We start from the raw sequence: 19539 nt of genomic DNA on the forward strand, positions 1-19539 counted from the left end.
CTTCCTCTGACCTTCTCCTGCAATGGGTTTTGAGAAGGAGGCGAGGAGAAAGGACATGAGGAGTATGCAATTGAGATTCTCCCATGATATCCTACCTGACTGTCACTATCCCTGCCCTTGGGTCAAGTTCTAAGAGAGGACAGAGGAGGCCATCTTGCACCAAGCAGAAGTTCTCAATCCTTTCTCTCTGGGGATGGATTCACATATTAAAGACAACTTACATTATTCTGTGAAGTTTTCCCCGTGGTTGGAAACCAAAATGATTCGAATCCCTTTCATTTCTCCCCCTCCCTCCATTACTATGTAAAAACATGATAAGAAACAGATACCATTGTCCAGACCAGTTGAAACAGCGAGTGCACTGCTTAAGTGCTGTCTTGGCTTTAGACACAGTGGTCAAATACACTAACAAGGGGTACATCCTAAATGGCACCCTATTCCCTATATAGTGCACTACTTTTTACCAGAGTCATATGGGTCCTGGTCATAAGTAGTGCACTATATAGGGAACAGGGTGCAATTTGAGATGCAGCCAAGGCCTTTTGGAGGATTATACAAAACTGTCAGAGAGAAAGTTCCAGATACTCTGTGTATGTCTCAAATGGTACCCTATACCCTATTTAGTGCACTAATTTTGACAAGGGCATGGTCAAAAGTAGTGCACTAAATAGGCAACAGGGTGCCATTTGAGATGCACACTTGGTCTGCTGTGCTTTGTGCGGGCCCTGATCAGAAAGCCAACAAAGTTATCTGTGAGATGTCCGCTGGAATCAGAAGTAGGACACAAGTTGTGTTTTACTGACAGGGGCTTTGTTGAAATGAAAGATATGAAAGCCTGGATTGAGGTGTTATCAGCTAGAGAATTCTATCTAACTCTAAGGTGGTTTGTTGGCAGAGAGGTTTTAGACAGGGTGAATCTGAGTCTTTGTGGCCGCAGATAGTCTGTGACCAAGAGGTTGGCAAATAGGTTTTATTAGGAAGGGTGTAGTGCAGTGGTTCCGAACTCCGGTCCTTTGAGTACCCCCAACAGCACACATTTTTGTTGTAGCCACAGACAAAAACACCTGGTTCAACTCATTGAGGGCTTGATGATACGTTGACATGTTGAATCAGGTGTGCTGTTGGGGTACTGGAGGAGTGGGGAAACACTGGGGTTGTGGTTTGCCTTGCCTGGCTCTTAAAATGGGTGAATCTGAGTCTGCGGTTACACAGATAGTAGTCTCAGCTTGTAGTGGCTTTTCTGATCTGATCTGAATAAAGAATGTGAGATATTTCTCTTCATGTTTTCTTTTATTGATTGAAACAAAGCATGCCTTTCATACTTGAATGACTGCTCAGTGCTCAGCTGGTCCAATCTGTGCTAGCAGACCAAGATGAAGAGCACAACAGTCAGAGGATGTCTTCAACACAACACTTCACTAACATGACACGACACCCCCGAAAAGGAGAGAGAAGAGACAACATGGGCGTACTTTGCCCTCAGTTATCATCCCATGAGAGAAGTATCCTTGTAAAACATGCTTTGAAGGTTGTTTGAAACTAAACAGCACCATCCCCACCCACTGAGATATTTTACTCACACTAAGTTTCTAGGCAAACAAGCTGTTATTTGCATGGAACATCTTTAAAGGGAAGACTGTAAATATGTCTTTCTTTGTTTCTCATTCCCATCTGATATTCTAGAGTGCTTTTGGTGGTTTTATTTGCATGTCTTGGAAGTTTTAAACATGTGGTTAAAACATGGGCCTGTTTGAGAAGAATCACTCAGAGCTTAGATACAGTTTTGTCTTCATGAACTAGTAAGTGATTCCTGACAAGATTAATACTAAGAAAAAGTATTAAATAATAGCTTCTTTCTGCAGTGTGATGTGTTCAAGATCACAACTATTTGACCTCCTTCAAGTTGACAGTGATGGCAAATGCATTCTACCTTTCAACCACATGAGGGTATCTTCGAGATCTAAAGATCATTGAGAGAGCAAGATAATTAATTGTGTCCTGAAAGTATCCTACATTATTTCTATAGTTGATTTTTAGGGATTGAGTGGTTATATGGTGTGTCACCCCATGTATGTCCTACCTGTTTCCACAACAACCAATGTTATGGTGTCTCTTTTATCAGTTGAAATGAACAGGACCTGTCATGCATGCCTTCACAAGCAATTGATGGTTTTACAATTGTTTTTACGCGAGCCTTTTACTGAATGGAACATAATTCAATGAGACCTGTTGAAGACATAATGTCCAGAAATATCTGTATCCTACCTAACACCATAATACCAATAATATAAATGCATAAAGCACAGATTTTTAAGACAGTATTGATCACATGGATTCATTGATTGAATGAAAAAAAATATTTGGGAGCTAAATAGTAGAAGTCTCGTCTCTCTACTGTTGTCCCGTTTGGTTTTAACAGGGGGTGGGCGGTTTAGCACTGTCATACTCCCTCCACTGTGTCTCCCTCTGCAAATGATAAAACAGTGTCTCTTGGGAGGCGAAAGCGGCACATCCCTGTTGTCCCGGAATCTAAAATCCACCCCATCAGTCCAGGAGGACAACCACATTCACACCACTGCCGCCAAGAGATGACCCGTCCAGTCTCCGCACCCGAAGCCAACGCTACTACCGGGGGGCTTGGAGCTGCATAGCACCAACGCTCCGCCGACTGACCCAAAGAAGGGAACAGAGATTTTTTTGATACGAACACCCAGGACTATTTATCTTCTACAGGAATTATCTAGCTAATTTCATTTTTTCCCCCTCACTAAAGCAAGCAGCGGTCGTTGTGTTCAATGACACCATGCTCATTGTCTCGTCCCGCAGTGCGCTGCTGTCCGTCTACTATCCCCAGATCTTCCTCATCCTCACCAGCGGTAGCTACCTGTAGGTTGGCACGTGCTTTTTACCCTTCTCTCCAACAGGTGCTTGTAGAGAGAGCCATGTGATGGTGTGCATTTGTAAGATCTCTTTGCATATTGAATCTCTATTATACACTAATTTAATTAATTTGTTGATTAGGACATTTACGCACGTGAAAGTGAAAAGTATGTGTAGTGTATAATGCAATTTCACTATAAAATGATCAACTCAAATAAGCTATTGGAACTTATATAATAGCCTATTGTAAAATACTGGGATGGTATTGGCCTTTACATTAAACAACAAATATCTGTTTGGTTTTGTGACTGAAAATAGAATATTAATAACAAAACCTACAAGAAAACCACTTAACAAGAATAAAAACGTTTAATGAGCATTTAACATGTCTGTTGAATAGCTTAATTTAAACGTTATTTGACTAAATGTATTTTCCAACTAGCCTAAACGTGGTACAGTCAATGGAGAGCTGCTCCAACTTCCCAAACTGACAAATTAAATTAAATCAATATTTTGATGGATTTATAAATGACTTATGTTATATTCACAGTGTTCAATAACTACATTGATGAGTTTACCTGACTCGTAGGATTTGCGCATTGCATCATGACCATGTTCCAGGCACGCTATTTTTGTAAAGCAACATATGGAAAAGAGCAACATCGCTGGATGACATCCTGTGTTCTGTAGACAGTAAGACTGCACAACTGGTTATTTCTTATTACATTAAAAGACCCAGGCCCTCACAGAACGAATGATTACTGCACAGATATGTCTCATACTTGTACAGACAGACCTGACCAATACCTAAAACAGTCATTGTTGAGGTTCATGGCTTTAGTTAAAATGTGGAAATAAACGGCTATTAGTCAGAGTTGGTTTGTTGTCTGTTCTTCATCGGCTAACCATTGTCTGCTTTTGTGCATTTTAAAACCTGATTCAATGAATCCTTTAAAATTTATGAGGGTCAAGTTGCAGGTTTTGCTTGTTTATCTGAAGTTAGTATTTAACATGTTTATTTGTCAGTCTCAAAACATAATCAATCAAGTGTAAACCAGAAGTTATTGGCAAATACAATAGAGATATTGGCCCAGTACTGTGATTCGGCTCATTTTCAGGGTTACGGCAAGCCACGCGAGTCACGCTCCCCATCCCTTTCTCTTTTTGTAAGAGGGCGGTGGAGCAGGGTCGTTCCTAACTGACTCAGATGTATAAGGTCACAATAAACAATCTCAGTGACCTGCTTGTCTCGAACCAGGAGTGTGTCTTAAATCAGCTGTGTGTCTTAAGTGCTCTATCTAGATTGGTAGCGAAACTACCTGCGAGCCAAACCAAAACCTGACTGAACACTGTTGCCCATGGGGGGACCTGTAGAATCTGTAGCTACAGTCCGTGCCACACCGACTCTGCCCTGCCAACTCCATGTCTTGATGATTAACTATCTCCCTCTCTCTCCCCTCCCCTCTCCCATAGGGCGCTGTCCTCGGTGGTAGCTTTGGGCGCTAACATCATCTGCAACAAGATCCCTGGGCTAGCCCCTAGACAGCGCGCACTCTGCCAGAGCCGCCCGGATGCCATCATCGTCATCGGTGAGGGTGCCCAGCAGGGCATCAATGAGTGCCAGTACCAGTTCCGCTATGGCCGCTGGAACTGCTCCGCCCTGGGCGAGAGGACCGTCTTCGGACAAGAGCTGAGAGTAGGTCAGTCTACCTGCTGCAATTAGTCTAGTCAAATGCACATAACTTGTTAGGGGGTGCTGGGCTGAAGAAAACTTGTAGGGACAGTTTCCCTGAAGCAGATTAACCCTATTCCTGGACAAAAAAAATAAATAAAAATTGATGGAGATTGCCCATTGAGCTTGCTTTTTAGTCCAGGACTAGGCTTAATCTGTGTCTGGGAAATCACCCTGTATAGATGAAGTAGGACCCGCAATGTTGTGGGTCGTACTTCATTTCTATTCTACATTCTCTACAGTGTGGCCGCTCCACACTGAGAAGGATATAATAATAGTTTATGATGATGATGCCGTGATTGCATCAGAATGCCCACCAGACCAAGCATTGGTGAGAGGTGAGCATCTGATTGTGCTAACTGGGCAGAATGAGAAGTCACTGGCTTTTCCTGTGCCCTGATGAAAACGTATAGGTCTACTGTCAGTGACTAGCACCTAACTCACAGTCCAACCAATGCAGTCCAAGGTGCATGACACAAAGCGTAAGCTGGATATATAAAAAAAACAATCTGATCAGCCACTCTTAAAGGAAAATGAAAGTTCAATTAAAGTTGTTTCTGTTGAACTTCCTTTTTCTTCCCAGTGGCTATGTTCAGACCAGGGCACTGGTTACAGGAGAGGTTATGGTAGTCAGTTCAGGGCAATACAAGTTGGTGAAGGTGGGAGCGATAGCTATCATCATGGCCAATTTGGTTGTTGTAGTGTGTGTGGTGCTACTCCTGCAATAGAAGCAACAATGAGAGGTTCACAAACTAGACCTCCTCTTCATTAGAATGAAGAGTGAAGCTCTATGGTTAGTGAAACTACTTCAGTGAAATCTTCCAGTGAGAATATTATTCTTTCACCATCATCCTCCTTCAATAACCACAGTGAATACCGTACTTTTACTCCATAATATTAGGCATACGGGAACAATTGAAACTTGAAGCCGTGTTGCTAGTGTCCTGAAGGGGTTTCAATCCTACAACAGTCAGTCCTACATGTGACCTCATTGTGTAGAAGTCTGTCCTGCTTCTGGGCTTGACTGTCCTAAATACAGTAGATCTATAATAATTATTGTGTGAAAATGAACCACAATGTCCTTAGAAGTGCAACCTCTCCTAACTATCTATACTCATAATCTCTAAACATCACTCTGATCTGGTTTTAGTCAGCATTCCCCTATTTTTTTAATTTCCCACAGCACACCAGTGGTATTGGTCTTAATACGGGCTCTCTTATATAAGTTGTCTATCAGTCAGAAATGTTTTGTTGCGGTCTCACTGTGGTTTGGGAACTGTGTTTAATCCAACAGCTCTGGAAACAATCACTTCTCTCACAGACAGGCGGACTGCTGGATCGAGGATTCATTTAGTTGTTTTGTTAGAGGAAAGGATCTATCTATTCCTCTGTTCACCGTGGTGTGTTAGGGTGTGTTAGGGTTATGGTGTGTTAGGTGGCTAATAGGGACAATCAGCTTGTCCCTCTACTGACTGTATGTGTTGGGAGAGATTGATATGGCAAGAACTCTGTCGATCTACTGGGAAGTTATGGTAGGACTCACCTCTTGGGTTGTTGTTGGTAGTGATTAAATGTTGGATTTGTCATTCACAGGGCCTGGGGACAGGCTCATCCTATGGTCAGTTGATCCATTCGAGTTCATGCATATGTAAAGGCATCACAGGTGTCAAGAAGTTCCTCTTCAAACACTTAATCTGATTGACCTGCAAGGACAGGGAATATACACCATAACTATTGAGTGAGACCGGAGTTTCTGTCTTGACCACTAATCAAGGTCAGCTACAGCAGTTAAAATACCCACAACAATGGAACCAAGCATGTATTACTCTACAATCAAAACACATTTTATATGCTGGGGACGACATTTGGCAGCTCGAGGAAAACCTTCACTATTCTACATTTACTGAAAGGTCAGTTTCCCTGGTTCAGACTGATGAGAGAAGACTTCAGAGTTTGTTTAAAGTTATGGATCAGTGAGCCACAGAGCTAATGGGAGAGCTACGAGTGAGTTTGTCAGGTTGGAGAGAAGCCAACCCATTGCCTTCCGCTAGACACCATGCATTAATACTCAGGTTGTTGAGGAGAATGGAACCCAACATAGTATCTTGATTGAGGCGAGAAATATCCTATTACAAGGACAACGCACTAGTAATGTTACAGTTGAAGTGGGAAGTTTACATACACTTACAGTGCCTTGCGAAAGTATTCGGCCCCCTTGAACTTTGCGACCTTTTGCCACATTTCAGGCTTCAAACATAAAGATATAAAACTGTATTTTTTTGTGAAGAATCAACAACAAGTGGGACACAATCATGAAGTGGAACGACATTTATTGGATATTTCAAACTTTTTTAACAAATGAAAAACTGAAAAATTGGGCGTGCAAAATTATTCAGCCCCTTTACTTTCAGTGCAGCAAGGATCTCTGAATGATCCAATGTTGACCTAAATGACTAATGATGATAAGTACAATCCACCTGTGTGTAATCAAGTCTCCGTATAAATGCACCTGCACTGTGATAGTCTCAGAGGTCCGTTAAAAGCGCAGAGAGCATCATGAAGAACAAGGAACACACCAGGCAGGTCCGAGATACTGTTGTGAAGAAGTTTAAAGCCGGATTTAGATACAAAAAGATTTCCCAAGCTTTAAACATCCCAAGGAGCACTGTGCAAGCGATAATATTGAAATGGAAGGAGTATCAGACCACTGCAAATCTACCAAGACCTGGCCGTCCCTCTAAACTTTCAGCTCATACAAGGAGAAGACTGATCAGAGATGCAGCCAAGAGGCCCATGATCACTCTGGATGAACTGCAGAGATCTACAGCTGAGGTGGGAGACTCTGTCCATAGGACAACAATCAGTCGTATATTGCACAAATCTGGCCTTTATGGAAGAGTGGCAAGAAGAAAGCCATTTCTTAAAGATATCCATAAAAAGTGTTGTTTAAAGTTTGCCACAAGCCACCTGGGAGACACATCAAACATGTGGAAGAAGGTGCTCTGGTCAGATGAAACCAAAATTGAACTTTTTGGAAACAATGCAAAACATTATGTTTGGCGTAAAAGCAACACAGCTCATCACCCTGAACACACCATCCCCACTGTCAAACATGGTGGTAGCAGCATCATGGTTTGGGCCTGCTTTTCTTCAGCAGGGACAGGGAAGATGGTTAAAATTGATGGGAAGATGGATGGAGCCAAATACAGGACCATTCTGGAAGAAAACCTGATGGAGTCTGCAAAAGACCTGAGACTGGGACGGAGATTTGTCTTCCAACAAGACAATGATCCAAAACATAAAGCAAAATCTACAATGGAATGGTTCAAAAATAAACATATCCAGGTGTTAGAATGGCCAAGTCAAAGTCCAGACCTGAATCCAATCGAGAATCTGTGGAAAGAACTGAAAACTGCTGTTCACAAATGCTCTCCATCCAACCTCACTGAGCTCGAGCTGTTTTGCAAGGAGGAATGGGAAAAAATTTCAGTCTCTCGATGTGCAAAACTGATAGAGACATACCCCAAGCGACTTACAGCTGTAATCGTAGCAAAAGGTGGCGCTACAAAGTATTAACTTAAGGGGGCTGAATAATTTTGCACGCCCAATTTTTCAGTTTTCGATTTGTTAAAAAAGTTAGAAATATCCAATAAATGTCGTTCCACTTCATGATTGTGTCCCACTTGTTGTTGATTCTTCACAGAAAAATACAGTTTTATATCTTTATGTTTGAAGGCTGAAATGTGGCAAAAGGTCGCAAAGTTCAAGGGGGCCGAATACTTTCGCAAGGCACTGTAGGTTGGAGTCATTAAAACTCATTTTTCAACCACTCCACAAATTTCTTGTTAACAAACTATAGTTTTGACAAGTCGGTTAGGACATCTGCTTTGTGCACGACACAAATAATTTTTCCAACAATTGTTTACAGACAGATTATTTCACTTATAATTCACTTATAATTCAATTCCAGTGGGTCAGACATTGACATACACTAAATTGACTGTGCCTTTAAACAACTTGGAAATTTCCAGAAAATGATGTCATGGCTTTAGAAGCTTCTGATAGGCTAATTGACATAATTTGAGTCAATTGGAGTTGTACCTGTCGATGTATTTCAAGAGCTACCTTCAAACGCACTGTCTCTTTGCTTGACATCATGGGAAAATCAAAAGAAATCAGCCAAGACCACAGAAAAGAAATGCAGACCTCCACAAGTCTGGTTCATCCTTGGGAGCAATTTCCAAACACCAGGAAGGTACCACATTAATCTGTACAAACAATAGCACGCAAGTATAAATACCATGGGACCACGCCGCCTTCATACCGCTCAGAAAGGAGACGCCTTCTGTCTCCTAGAGATGAACGTGCTTTAGTGATGAAAAGTGCAAATCAATCCCAGAACAACAGCAAAGGACCTCGTGAAGATGCTGGAGGAAACAGGTACAAAAGTATCTACATCCACAGTAAAACGAGTCCTATATCGACATAACCTGAAAGGCTGCTAAGCAAGGAAGAAGCCACTGCTCCAAAACCGCCATAAAAAAGCCAGACTACGCATGGGGACAAAGATCGTACTTTTTGGAGAAATGAACTGAACAGAACTGTTTGGCCATAATGCCCATTGTTATGTTAGGAGGAAAAAGAGGGAGGCTTGCAAGCCAAAGAACACCATCCCAACCGTGAAGCACGGGGGTGGCAGCATCATGTTGTGGGGGTGCTTTGCTGCAGGAGGGACTGGTGCACTTCAAAAATTAGATGGCATCATGAAGAATAAACATTATGTGGCTATATTGAAGCAACATCTCAAGACATCAGTCAGGAAGTTAAAGCTTGGTCGCAAATGGGTCTTCCAAATGATTAATCACCCAAGCATGCTTCCAAAGTTGTGGACAACAAAGTCAAGGTATTGGAGTGACCATCACAAAGCCCTGACTTCAATCCTATAGAACATTTGTGGGCAGAACTGAAAAAGCGTGTGCGAGCAAGGAGGCCTACAAACTTGACTGAGTTACACCATCTTTGTCAGGAGGAATGGGCCAAAATTCACCCAATTTATTATGAAAAGCTTGATTTAAAGGCAATGCTACCAAATACTATGTTAGCATTGTATGTAAACTTATGACCCACTGGGAATTTGATGGAATAAATCAAATCTGAAATAAATAATTATTTCTACTATGATTCTGACATTTCACATTCTTAAAAAAAAGTGGTGATCCTAACTGACCTAAAACAGTGGATTTTTACTTGGATTAAATGTCAGGAATTGTGAAAAACTTAGTTTAAATGTATTTGGCTGAAGCGTATGTACACTTCGACTTCAACTGTACAGTAATTCATTTCCTTTCCATGCTGTAATTGTGAATGTGTTTGTTCTGAAACGGAAAGCGGGTCATTTGAAAGTCTCTTACGGGTATTTAGCGTTGCTTTGATGGTGTAGTTTGACAGAATGATCAATGGTACAGCAGATGTGAGGATGTATCATGTGGTTGTGGGTCTATAACCCATGATAAGTTACCACCACCAGCTACAAAAACAATATGAGTAATGTTCACTTAACATTTATCGAGCATCTTTAAGCGGATTTGTGTGTTTATTAACATCTTATAAATCATTTACAAGACGTTACATTACATCCATAAACAACTTGTCTAGAGTGAAGGTAGTGAGTTCAATAACGCTACATTGTCAGCTATAGAATAACAAATGTGTTGGCTGAAGCAGAAACCAACTGGCACACATTAAGTGCACTTATAGATAGGGTAATTTACACTGAACAAAACTATAAACATAACATTTAAAGTGTTGGTCCCATGTTTCATGAGCTGAAATAAAACATCCCAGAAATTTTCCAAATGCTAAAAATATTATTTCTCTCAAATTTTGTGCACAAATTTGTTTACATCCCTGTTAATGAGCATTTTCTCTTTTGCCAAGATAATCCATCCACCTGACAGGTGTGGCATATCAAGAAGCTGATTAAACAACAAGATCATTACACAGGTGCACCTTGTGCTGGGGACAATACAATGCCACTCTAAAATGTGCAGTTTTGTCACAGAACACAATGCCACAGATGAGCGTCCAATTGGCATGCTGACTGCAGGAATGTCCACCAGAGCTGTTGGCAGAGAATTGAATGTTAATTTCTCTACCATAAGCCGCCTCAAATGTCATTTTAGAGAATTTGGCAGTACGTCCAACTGGCCTCACAACCGCAAACCACGTGTATGGCGTAGTTTGGGCGAGCAGTTTGCTGATGTCAAATCAAAATCAAATAAAATTGTATTGTATTGGTCACATACACACAGTGAGCAGATGTTAATCCGAGTGTAGCGAAATGCTTGTGCTTCTATTTCCGACAGTGCAGTAATATCTAACAAGTAATCTAAGAATTTCACAACAACTACCTAATACACACAAATCTAAAGCGATGAATGAGAATATGTACATAGAAATATATGGATGAGCGATGGCCGAGCGGCATAGGCAAGGTGCAATAGATGGTATAAAATACACTATATACATATGATGTGAGTAATGTATATAACATTATTAAAGTGGCATTATTTAAAGTGACTATTGATCCATTTATTAAAGTGGCCAGTGATTGGGTCTCAATGCAGGCAGCAGCCTCTCTGAGTTAGCACCACCCTCTGAAGAGCCTTGCGATTGAGGGCGGTGCAGTTGCCATACCAGTTTGTTAGGGTTTTGGGTGACAAGCCAAATTTCTTCAGCCTCTTGAGGTTGAAGAGGCGCTGTTGTGCCTTCTTTACCACACTGTCTGTGTGGGTGGACCATTTCAGTTAGTCTGTGATGTGTACGCAGAGAACTTAATCAATCAATTTATTTATAAAGCCCTTCTTAGATCAGCTGATGTCACAAAGTGCTGTACAGAAAACATTCCACCTTCTCCACTGCTGTTCCTTCGATGTGGATAGGGGGATCCTCCCTCTGCTGTTTCCTGAAGTTCACGATCATCTCCTTTGTTTTGTTCATTTTGAGTGAGAGGTTGTTTTCCTGACACCACACTCAGAGTGCCCTCACCTCCTCCTTGTAGGCTGTCTTGTCATTGTTGGTAATCAAGCCCACTACTGTTGTGTCATCTGCAAACTTGATAATTTGAGTTGGAGGCGTGCATGGCCACCCAGTCGTGGGTGAACAGGAAGTACGGGAGGGGGCTGAACACCCACCCTTGTGGGGCCCCAGTGTTGAGAGTCAGCGAAGGGGAGATGTTGTTTCCTACCTTCACCACCTGGGGGCGGCCCGTCAGAAAGTCCAGGACCCAATTGCACAAGGCGGAGTTGAGACCCAGGGCCTCCAGCTTGATGATGAGCTTGGAGGGTACTATGGTGTTGAATGCTGAGCTGTAGTCAATGAATAGCATTCTTACATAGGTATTCCTCTTGTCCAGATGGGATAGGGCAGTGTGCAGTGTCATGGTGATTGCATCGTCTGTGGACCTGTTGGGTCACCGTTGTGAACAGAGTGCTCCATGGTGGCTGTGGGGTTACGGTATGGGCAGGCATAATGTCACGTGACTAGGGGGTATTCTAGTTATATATTTCTATGTTGTGTTCTAGTTTATTTTTCTATGTTGGTGTTTTGTATGATTCCCAATTAGAGGCAGCTGGTAATCAATCGTTGGCTCTAATTGGGTTCATATTTAAGTAGCTATTTTTCCCACCTGTGTTTGTGGGAAGTTGTTTTGTGTTTGTGCATGTGCACCACATAGTCACGTTTCATTGTTCGTTTATTGATTTATTGTTTTTGCTTTAAGTTTCACTTTGAAATAAATACGTGGAACTCAACATCCGCTGCGCCGTGGTCCCATTCTCACGACAACCGTGACACATAAGCTATGGACAACGAACACAATTGTATTTTACTGATGGCAATTTCCATGCACAGAGATAGCGTGACGAGATGCTGAGGGCCTTTATTGTGCCATTCATCAGCCGCCCAGTTCTTCAATGGCCTGCATACTAACCAGACATCTATTTCCTTATATGAACTGTAACTCTAATTGTTGCATGTTGCATTTATATTTTTGTTCAGTATATATATACTCTATAATACTATAGTACATATACTACTATAGTAATACTATAGTACATACAGTCATTTTTACTGTATCTGCTGTACAGACACAGATACAGTAAGGCTCCTGTGGTCAACCAGCAGATGTCACTTGGGGTTTTATCAGTGGAGTCTTACCCAGCCCACCTGTTAAAAATAATAGGGCTCTGACGAGAGTCAGTTAGAAAGAGACTATCAAATAAGGAATGGTAGGTATTTATTAGCCTGTTACAGGTTAATTACATTAGACTAGTAAAAGGCCAAATTGCAGTCAGGTCACCTAGTAATGTAAAGTGTGGATGAATTTTGTTGTAGTGGGCCACAAGCCTTTCATTAGGCCACAGCATAAAATACTATACTGTATTGTAACACAAACTCATACTATGTACTGTAATGCACTACAACTCACCTAGGACTAGTGCAAGATAACTCTTTGCCGCTCTCTCCCTCTCTCTCCGCCCCAGGTAGCCGAGAGGCGGCGTTCACCTATTCCATCACGGCGGCTGGCGTGGCACATTCGGTGACAGCGGCGTGTAGTCAGGGTAACCTGAGCCAGTGTGGCTGCGACAGGGAGAAGCAGGGCTACCATGACCAGGAGGAGGGCTGGAAGTGGGGAGGCTGCTCGGCCAACATCAAGTACGGCGTGGAGTTCTCCAGACGCTTCGTGGATGCCCGAGAGATCAAGAAGAATGCCCGACGTCTAATGAACTTGCATAATAATGAGGCAGGACGAAAGGTAAAGTGACTGACACTGCTTGTCTTGTTGTCTGGGGTTTTAACACACCTAACAAACATGTAGTTGTTTCTGTAGTGATCTAGAATATCAGACAATAGAATATAATACAACTCAATCAGGAAAGTATACTGAACAAAAATCTAAATGCAACGTGCAAAGTGTTCGTCCCATGTTTCATGAGGTGAATTAGAAAGATCCCGGGAATGTTCCATACGCACAAAAAGTGTATTTCTCTTAAATTTTGTGCAGAGATTTGTTCACATCCCTGTTAGTGAGCATTTCTCATTCGTCACGATAATCCATCCACCTGATAGGTGTGGCATATCAAGAAGCTGATTAAACAGCATGATCATTACAAAGGTGCACCTTGTGCTGCGGACAATAAAAGGCCACTCTATAATGTGCAGTTTTGTCACACAACATGGATGTGTTGTTTTAGAGAATTTGGCAGTATGTCCAACTGGCCTCACAACCGACCTCCACAGCCGGCTTCTCCACCTGCGGGACCGTCTGAGACCAGCCAACCGGACAGCTGATGAAACTGTGGGTTTGCACAACCAGAGAATTTCTGCACAAACTGTCAGAAACTGTCTCAGGGAAGTTCATCTGTGTGCTCGTCTTCCTCACCAGGGTCATGACCTGACTGCAGTTCGGCGCCATAACCAACTTCATTGGGCAAATGCTCACCTTCGATGGCCATTGGCATGCTAGAGAAGTGTGCTCTTCACGGATGAATCCCGTTTGTTTTCTCTGGATTGATGTGTATGACAGCGTGTTCCAGTTCCCAGCAATATCCAGCAACTTCTCACAGCCATTGAAGAGTGGGATAACATTCCACACGAAACAATCAACAGCCTGATCAACTATATGTGAAGAAGATGGTTTTCTGGTTTTCTGATCCACGCCCCTACCTTTTTTTTAAAAAGTATCTGTGACCAACAGATGCATATCTGTATTCCCAGTCATGTAAAATCTATAGATTAGGGCCTACGGAATTTATTTAAATTGACTGATTTCCTTATATGAACTGTAACGCAGTAAAATCTTTGAAATTGTTGCATGTTGCATTTATATATTTTTTCAGTGTAAATATAAGTTCAGAGGAGACCGCATCGCTGTGCTAAATTATGCTATACTAGTTTAAAAACAGAAGGTTTCAAAATGTGTGTGTGAGCACATGCGTGTGTGCCTGCCCATGTGTGGGTGTGTGCGTGAACTCGCCCCTGCGTGTATGTGTGTGTGTGAGTGGAGGGAACGCAAGGCCGGGCAAACCGGCTGCCAAATGGAGTCCTGCCATAACCCTGCAGTCCCATTCATTGAAATACAGAGCATTAAGTCAGGATGCAGGATATTATTGCAAAGTCTCTCTCTCTTCCTCTCTCGTTGGCAGCCCCCAAAACCATGCTGCTGCACCACTGCACACACTGAACCAACCTAATCAAGAGCCAATTCCCCTAACTTGATAGCAAGGCAGATCAAGTGCAACAGGCTTGATACACTCGTACATGATAGGCTAGTAGGCTACAGTACTGGCCACACAGAAGTTTTTAATTCCTATTGACAATGCATCTAATGTCAACACTGATAGATATTGCTTTGTGTTAGAATTTGCTATTCTTTTTTGGGGAACATTAGTCTACACATAAACATTTCAGATTTGGTCACAACTAAACTCAGCAAAAAAAGAAACGTCCTCTCACTGGACGTTTCTGGCCCTTGCTACATATTCTGGCCCTTGCTACATATTTGTCGCCAGACCCACTGGCTCCAGGTCATCCATAAGTCTATGCTAGGTAAAGCTACGCCTTATCTCAGCTCACTGGTCACAATAACAACACCCACCTGTAGCACGCGCTCCAGCAGGTATATCTCACTGGTCATCCCCAAAGCCAACACCTCCTTTGGCTGCCTTTCCTTCCAGTTCTCTGCTGCCAATGACTGGAACAAATTGCAAAAATCGCTGAAGCTGGAGACTTATATTTCCCTCACTAACTTTAAACATCAGCTAACTGATCGCTGCAGCTGTACACAGCCCATCTGTAAATAGCCCACCCAATCTACCTACCCCATCCCCATATTGGTTTTATTTGGTTTTCTGCTCTTTTGCACACCAGTATTTCTACTTGCACATCACCATCTGCTCATCTATCACTACAGTGTTAATTTGCTAAATTGTAATTACTTCACTATCGTGGCCTATTTATTGCCTTACCTCCTCACACCATTTGCACACACTATATATAGACTTTCTTTTCCCCCCTATTGTGTTATTGACTGTACGCTTGTTTATTCCATGTGTAACTCTGTGTTGTTGTTTGTGTTGCACTGCTTGGCTTTATCTTGGCCAGGTCGCAGTTGTAAATGAGAACTTGTTCTCAACTAGCTTACCTGGTTAAATAAAGGTGAAATAAAATAAAATAATACATTTAAAAATTTTAAAAACTGTCAACTGCGTTTATTTTCAGCAAACTTAACGTGTAAATATTTGTATGAACATAACAAGATTCAACAACTGAGACATAAACTGAACAAGTTCCGCAGACATGTGACTAACAGAAATGGAGTAATGTGTCCCTGAACAAAGGGGGGGTCAAAATCAAAAGTAACAGTCAGTATCTGGTGTGGCCACCAGCTGTATTAAGTACTGCAGTGCATCTCCTCCTCATGGACTGCACCAGATTTGCCAGTTCTTGCTGTGAGATGATACACCACTCTTCCCGGACATTCCTGGGGGGAATGGCCCTAGCCCTCACCCTCCGATCCAACAGGTTCCAGACGTGCTCAATGGGATTGAGATCTGGGCTCTTCGCTGGCCATGGCAGAACACTGACATTCCTGTCTTGCAGGAAATCACGCACAGAACGAGCAGTATGGCTGGTGGCATTGTCATGCTGGAGGGTCATGTCAGGATGAGCCTACAGGAAGGGTACCAAATGATGGAAGAGGATGTCTTCCCTGTATCGCACAGCGTTAAGATTGCCTGCAATGACAACAAGCTCACTCAGATGCAGTGACACACCACCCCAGACCATGACTGATCCTCCACCTCAAAATTGATCCCTCTCCAGAGTACAGGCCTCGGTGTAACGCTAATTCCTTCGACGATAAACGCGAATCCGACCATCACCCCTGGTGAGACAAAACCGTGACTCATCAGTGAAGAGCACTTTTTGCCAGTCCGGTCTGGTCCAGAGACGGTGGGTTTGTGCCCATAGACGACGTTGTTGCCGGTGATGTCTGGTGAGGACCTTCCTTACAGCAGGCCTACAAGCCCTAAGTCCAGCCTCTCTCAGCCTATTGCGGTTAGTCTGCGCAATGATGGAGGGATTGTGCGTTATTGGTATAACTCGGGCAGTTGTTGTTGCCATCCTGTACCTGTCCCGCAGGTTTGATGTTCGGATGTACCGATCCTGTGCAGGTGTTGTTACACATGGTCTGCCACTGCGAGGATGATCAGCTGTCCGTCCTGTCTCCCTGTAGTGCTGTCTTAGGCGTCTCATAGGCCAGTTGCAATTTATTGTCCTGGCCACATCTGCAGTCCTCATGCCTCGGTGTCTAAGGCATGTTCACGCAGATGAGCAGGGACCCTGGGCATCTTTCTTTTGGTGTTTTTCAGAGTCAGTAGAAAGGCCTCTTTAGTGTCCTAAGTTTTCATAACTGTAACCTTAATTGCCTACAGTCTGTAAGCTGTTAGTGTCTTAACGACCGTTCCACAGGTGCACGTTCATTAATTGTTCATGGTTCATTGAACAAGCATGGGAAACAGTGTTTAAACCCTTTACAATGAAGATCTGTGAAGTTATTTGGATTTTTACGAATTATCTTTGAAAGACAGGGTCCTGAAAAAGGAGTTTATATAACTCAACCCTAAATGGTAAACTGTCATCTGTCAAATGTGTCCGCTAAATATATCCGCAAGACATCAAAACTTAAATCGCACATGAAACCAAGTACAACGTTATACAGGTTCTGGTTACATAAGAGTTCTGGTCGTTTATTCTGTCCATTGTGGTCCTTAAAAAGGTCTAGTTAGTAAGAGAGTAGAGGCTTGAGCCATAAGTTATTTTCACTTTATTTTTTTACATAGCTGGCATCACTGTCCAGTTGGTGGATTTGAAATATATAGTCCATATGGACTTTAGGCTATATTGTAGGGGATGCCCTTAGTTGATGGACTAAGTATTGTAGAACTGTTGAATGGAAAATACAATTTGTGGATATGTGGGCTGGCCTAAACTCTTTCATACAAATCTCCAATTCACATCACTTTGAATTAAGTAGTTAAGCTACCTACACACAACTATTCAACATTTGGGATTTGCCAACTCTTACTCAAAGCATTTATCTAACCCTCGGGTCATGTCAACCTTTTCCAAACCTTGTATCCAACCCTCTTCTCTCCTCTCCCTCAGATTCTGGAGGAGCATATGAAGTTGGAGTGTAAGTGTCACGGCGTGTCAGGCTCCTGCACCACCAAGACCTGCTGGATCACCTTACCCAAGTTCCGGGAGATTGGCTACATCCTGAAAGAGCGCTACAGCGAGGCGGTCCAAGTCGAACCGGTCCGGGCCTCCCGTCTCCGCCAACCATCCTTCCTTCGGCTGAAGGAGGCGCGGGGCTACCAGAAACCCACGGACACAGATCTGGTCTACCTGGAGAGGTCTCCTAACTACTGCGAGGAGGACACGGCGACAGGGAGCACAGGGACGCGGGGGAGGCTGTGTAACTACACGTCACCCCATACCGACGGCTGCAATCTGATGTGTTGTGGTAGAGGCCACAACACCCACCAGTATACCCGCGTGTGGCAGTGCAACTGCAAGTTCCAGTGGTGCTGTTTTGTGAAGTGTAACACGTGCAGCGAGAAGTCTGAGGTGTTCACCTGCAAATAAAGGATGGATGGACAAGCAGATGGATGGAGGGGGACGGAGGGATGAAGGACGGAGCTGGGAAAAGGGACAAGGCAAGGCCATGAGAGAGGATACAAGGAAGGAAAAAAGGGTACTAGGACGTGGACTTAGTGGGGAAGGACTTCAGGAGGGACTCTACAGAGTGGACTTGGAAAATTGTTTGATTGTTCACGGCTTCATTTTGCACATTGGACATCCTATTTGATTTTAAAAAACAAAGGAAAGATTAAATGTACTAAAATGACTTTGAGAGAAATTACTTTGAAAAGTAGGCAAATAATGTTTTCTTCTTATGTGCTGACTGGAAAACTGTGATGCAGATATACTATGTGTTGCAAGATATTGATGAAGTGCAAGGATTGTGGTTGTTCATTTTTCTGTCTCCAACCAAGCAAATCTGTTATTGGAAACATTGCGGACCCAAACTTTATCAAGTGCAGTTTTCACCTCCTCGGTAACACTGCTCATAAAAGCAAAATAACCTCGACATCTGAAACAGGGAAGGAAAAAAAAAACACGGATTAACTGACATAATTACAACCTCAAACTGGAAACGGTACATCAGCAAAGTGCCTTTTGACTGCGATGCGAGACGGATGCAGAGAGAAAGGAGCGTGGTTTAAAAAGACTGGTGTAGAATGGTGGTGTACCTTGACTATCCAGTCACACTGTATTTACAATGCCTTCAGAAACTATTCACACCCCTTGTTTTTTTTTAGTGTAGTGTTACAAAGTGTTAATAAAATGGATTTGTAATTTCCTGTCAACAATATACACAAAATACTCTATAATGTCAAAGTGGGAGAAAAATTCTAACATTTGTAAAAAATAAAATAAAAATAAAAACGAATGAAAAATAAAACACATCTTGATTAGATAAGTATTCAACCCTCTTGAGTCAATATATGTAAGAATCACCTTTTGGCAGTGATTACAGCTGTGTCTTTCTGGGTAAGTCTCTAAGAGCTTTCCACACTTGGATTGTGCAACAATTGTCAATAATTTTTTTTAAATTCTTATAGCTCTGTCAAATTGGTTGTTGATCATTGCTAGACAACCATTTTCAGGTCTTGCCATACATTTTCAAGCAGATGTAAGTCAAAATTGTAACTCTGCAATTCATTCACTGTCTTCTTGGTAAGCAATTCCAGTATAGATTTGGCCATGTGTTTTAGGTTATTGTCAACAACAACAAAACATTT

At 42.5% G+C, this 19539-nt stretch overlaps 1 protein-coding gene across 1 annotated transcript; it reads left to right on the plus strand.

Annotated features, from left to right (window-relative positions):
* Positions 1–2708: 2708 nt before the first annotated feature.
* Positions 2709–18447, plus strand: wnt7ba (wingless-type MMTV integration site family, member 7Ba). Its single transcript, XM_021563341.3, has 4 exons — positions 2709–2886; positions 4354–4580; positions 13156–13427; positions 17840–18447. The coding sequence occupies exons 1-4, from the start codon at positions 2804–2806 to the stop codon at positions 18317–18319; spliced, it is 1062 nt and encodes a 353-aa protein (XP_021419016.3). The 5' UTR covers positions 2709–2803; the 3' UTR covers positions 18320–18447.
* The last annotated feature ends 1092 nt before the right edge of the window (positions 18448–19539 follow it).

This window comes from Oncorhynchus mykiss, chromosome 15 (genome assembly GCF_057628025.1).
Source record: "Oncorhynchus mykiss isolate SJ-2025 chromosome 15, ASM5762802v1, whole genome shotgun sequence".
NCBI classification, from domain to species: domain Eukaryota; kingdom Metazoa; phylum Chordata; class Actinopteri; order Salmoniformes; family Salmonidae; genus Oncorhynchus; species Oncorhynchus mykiss.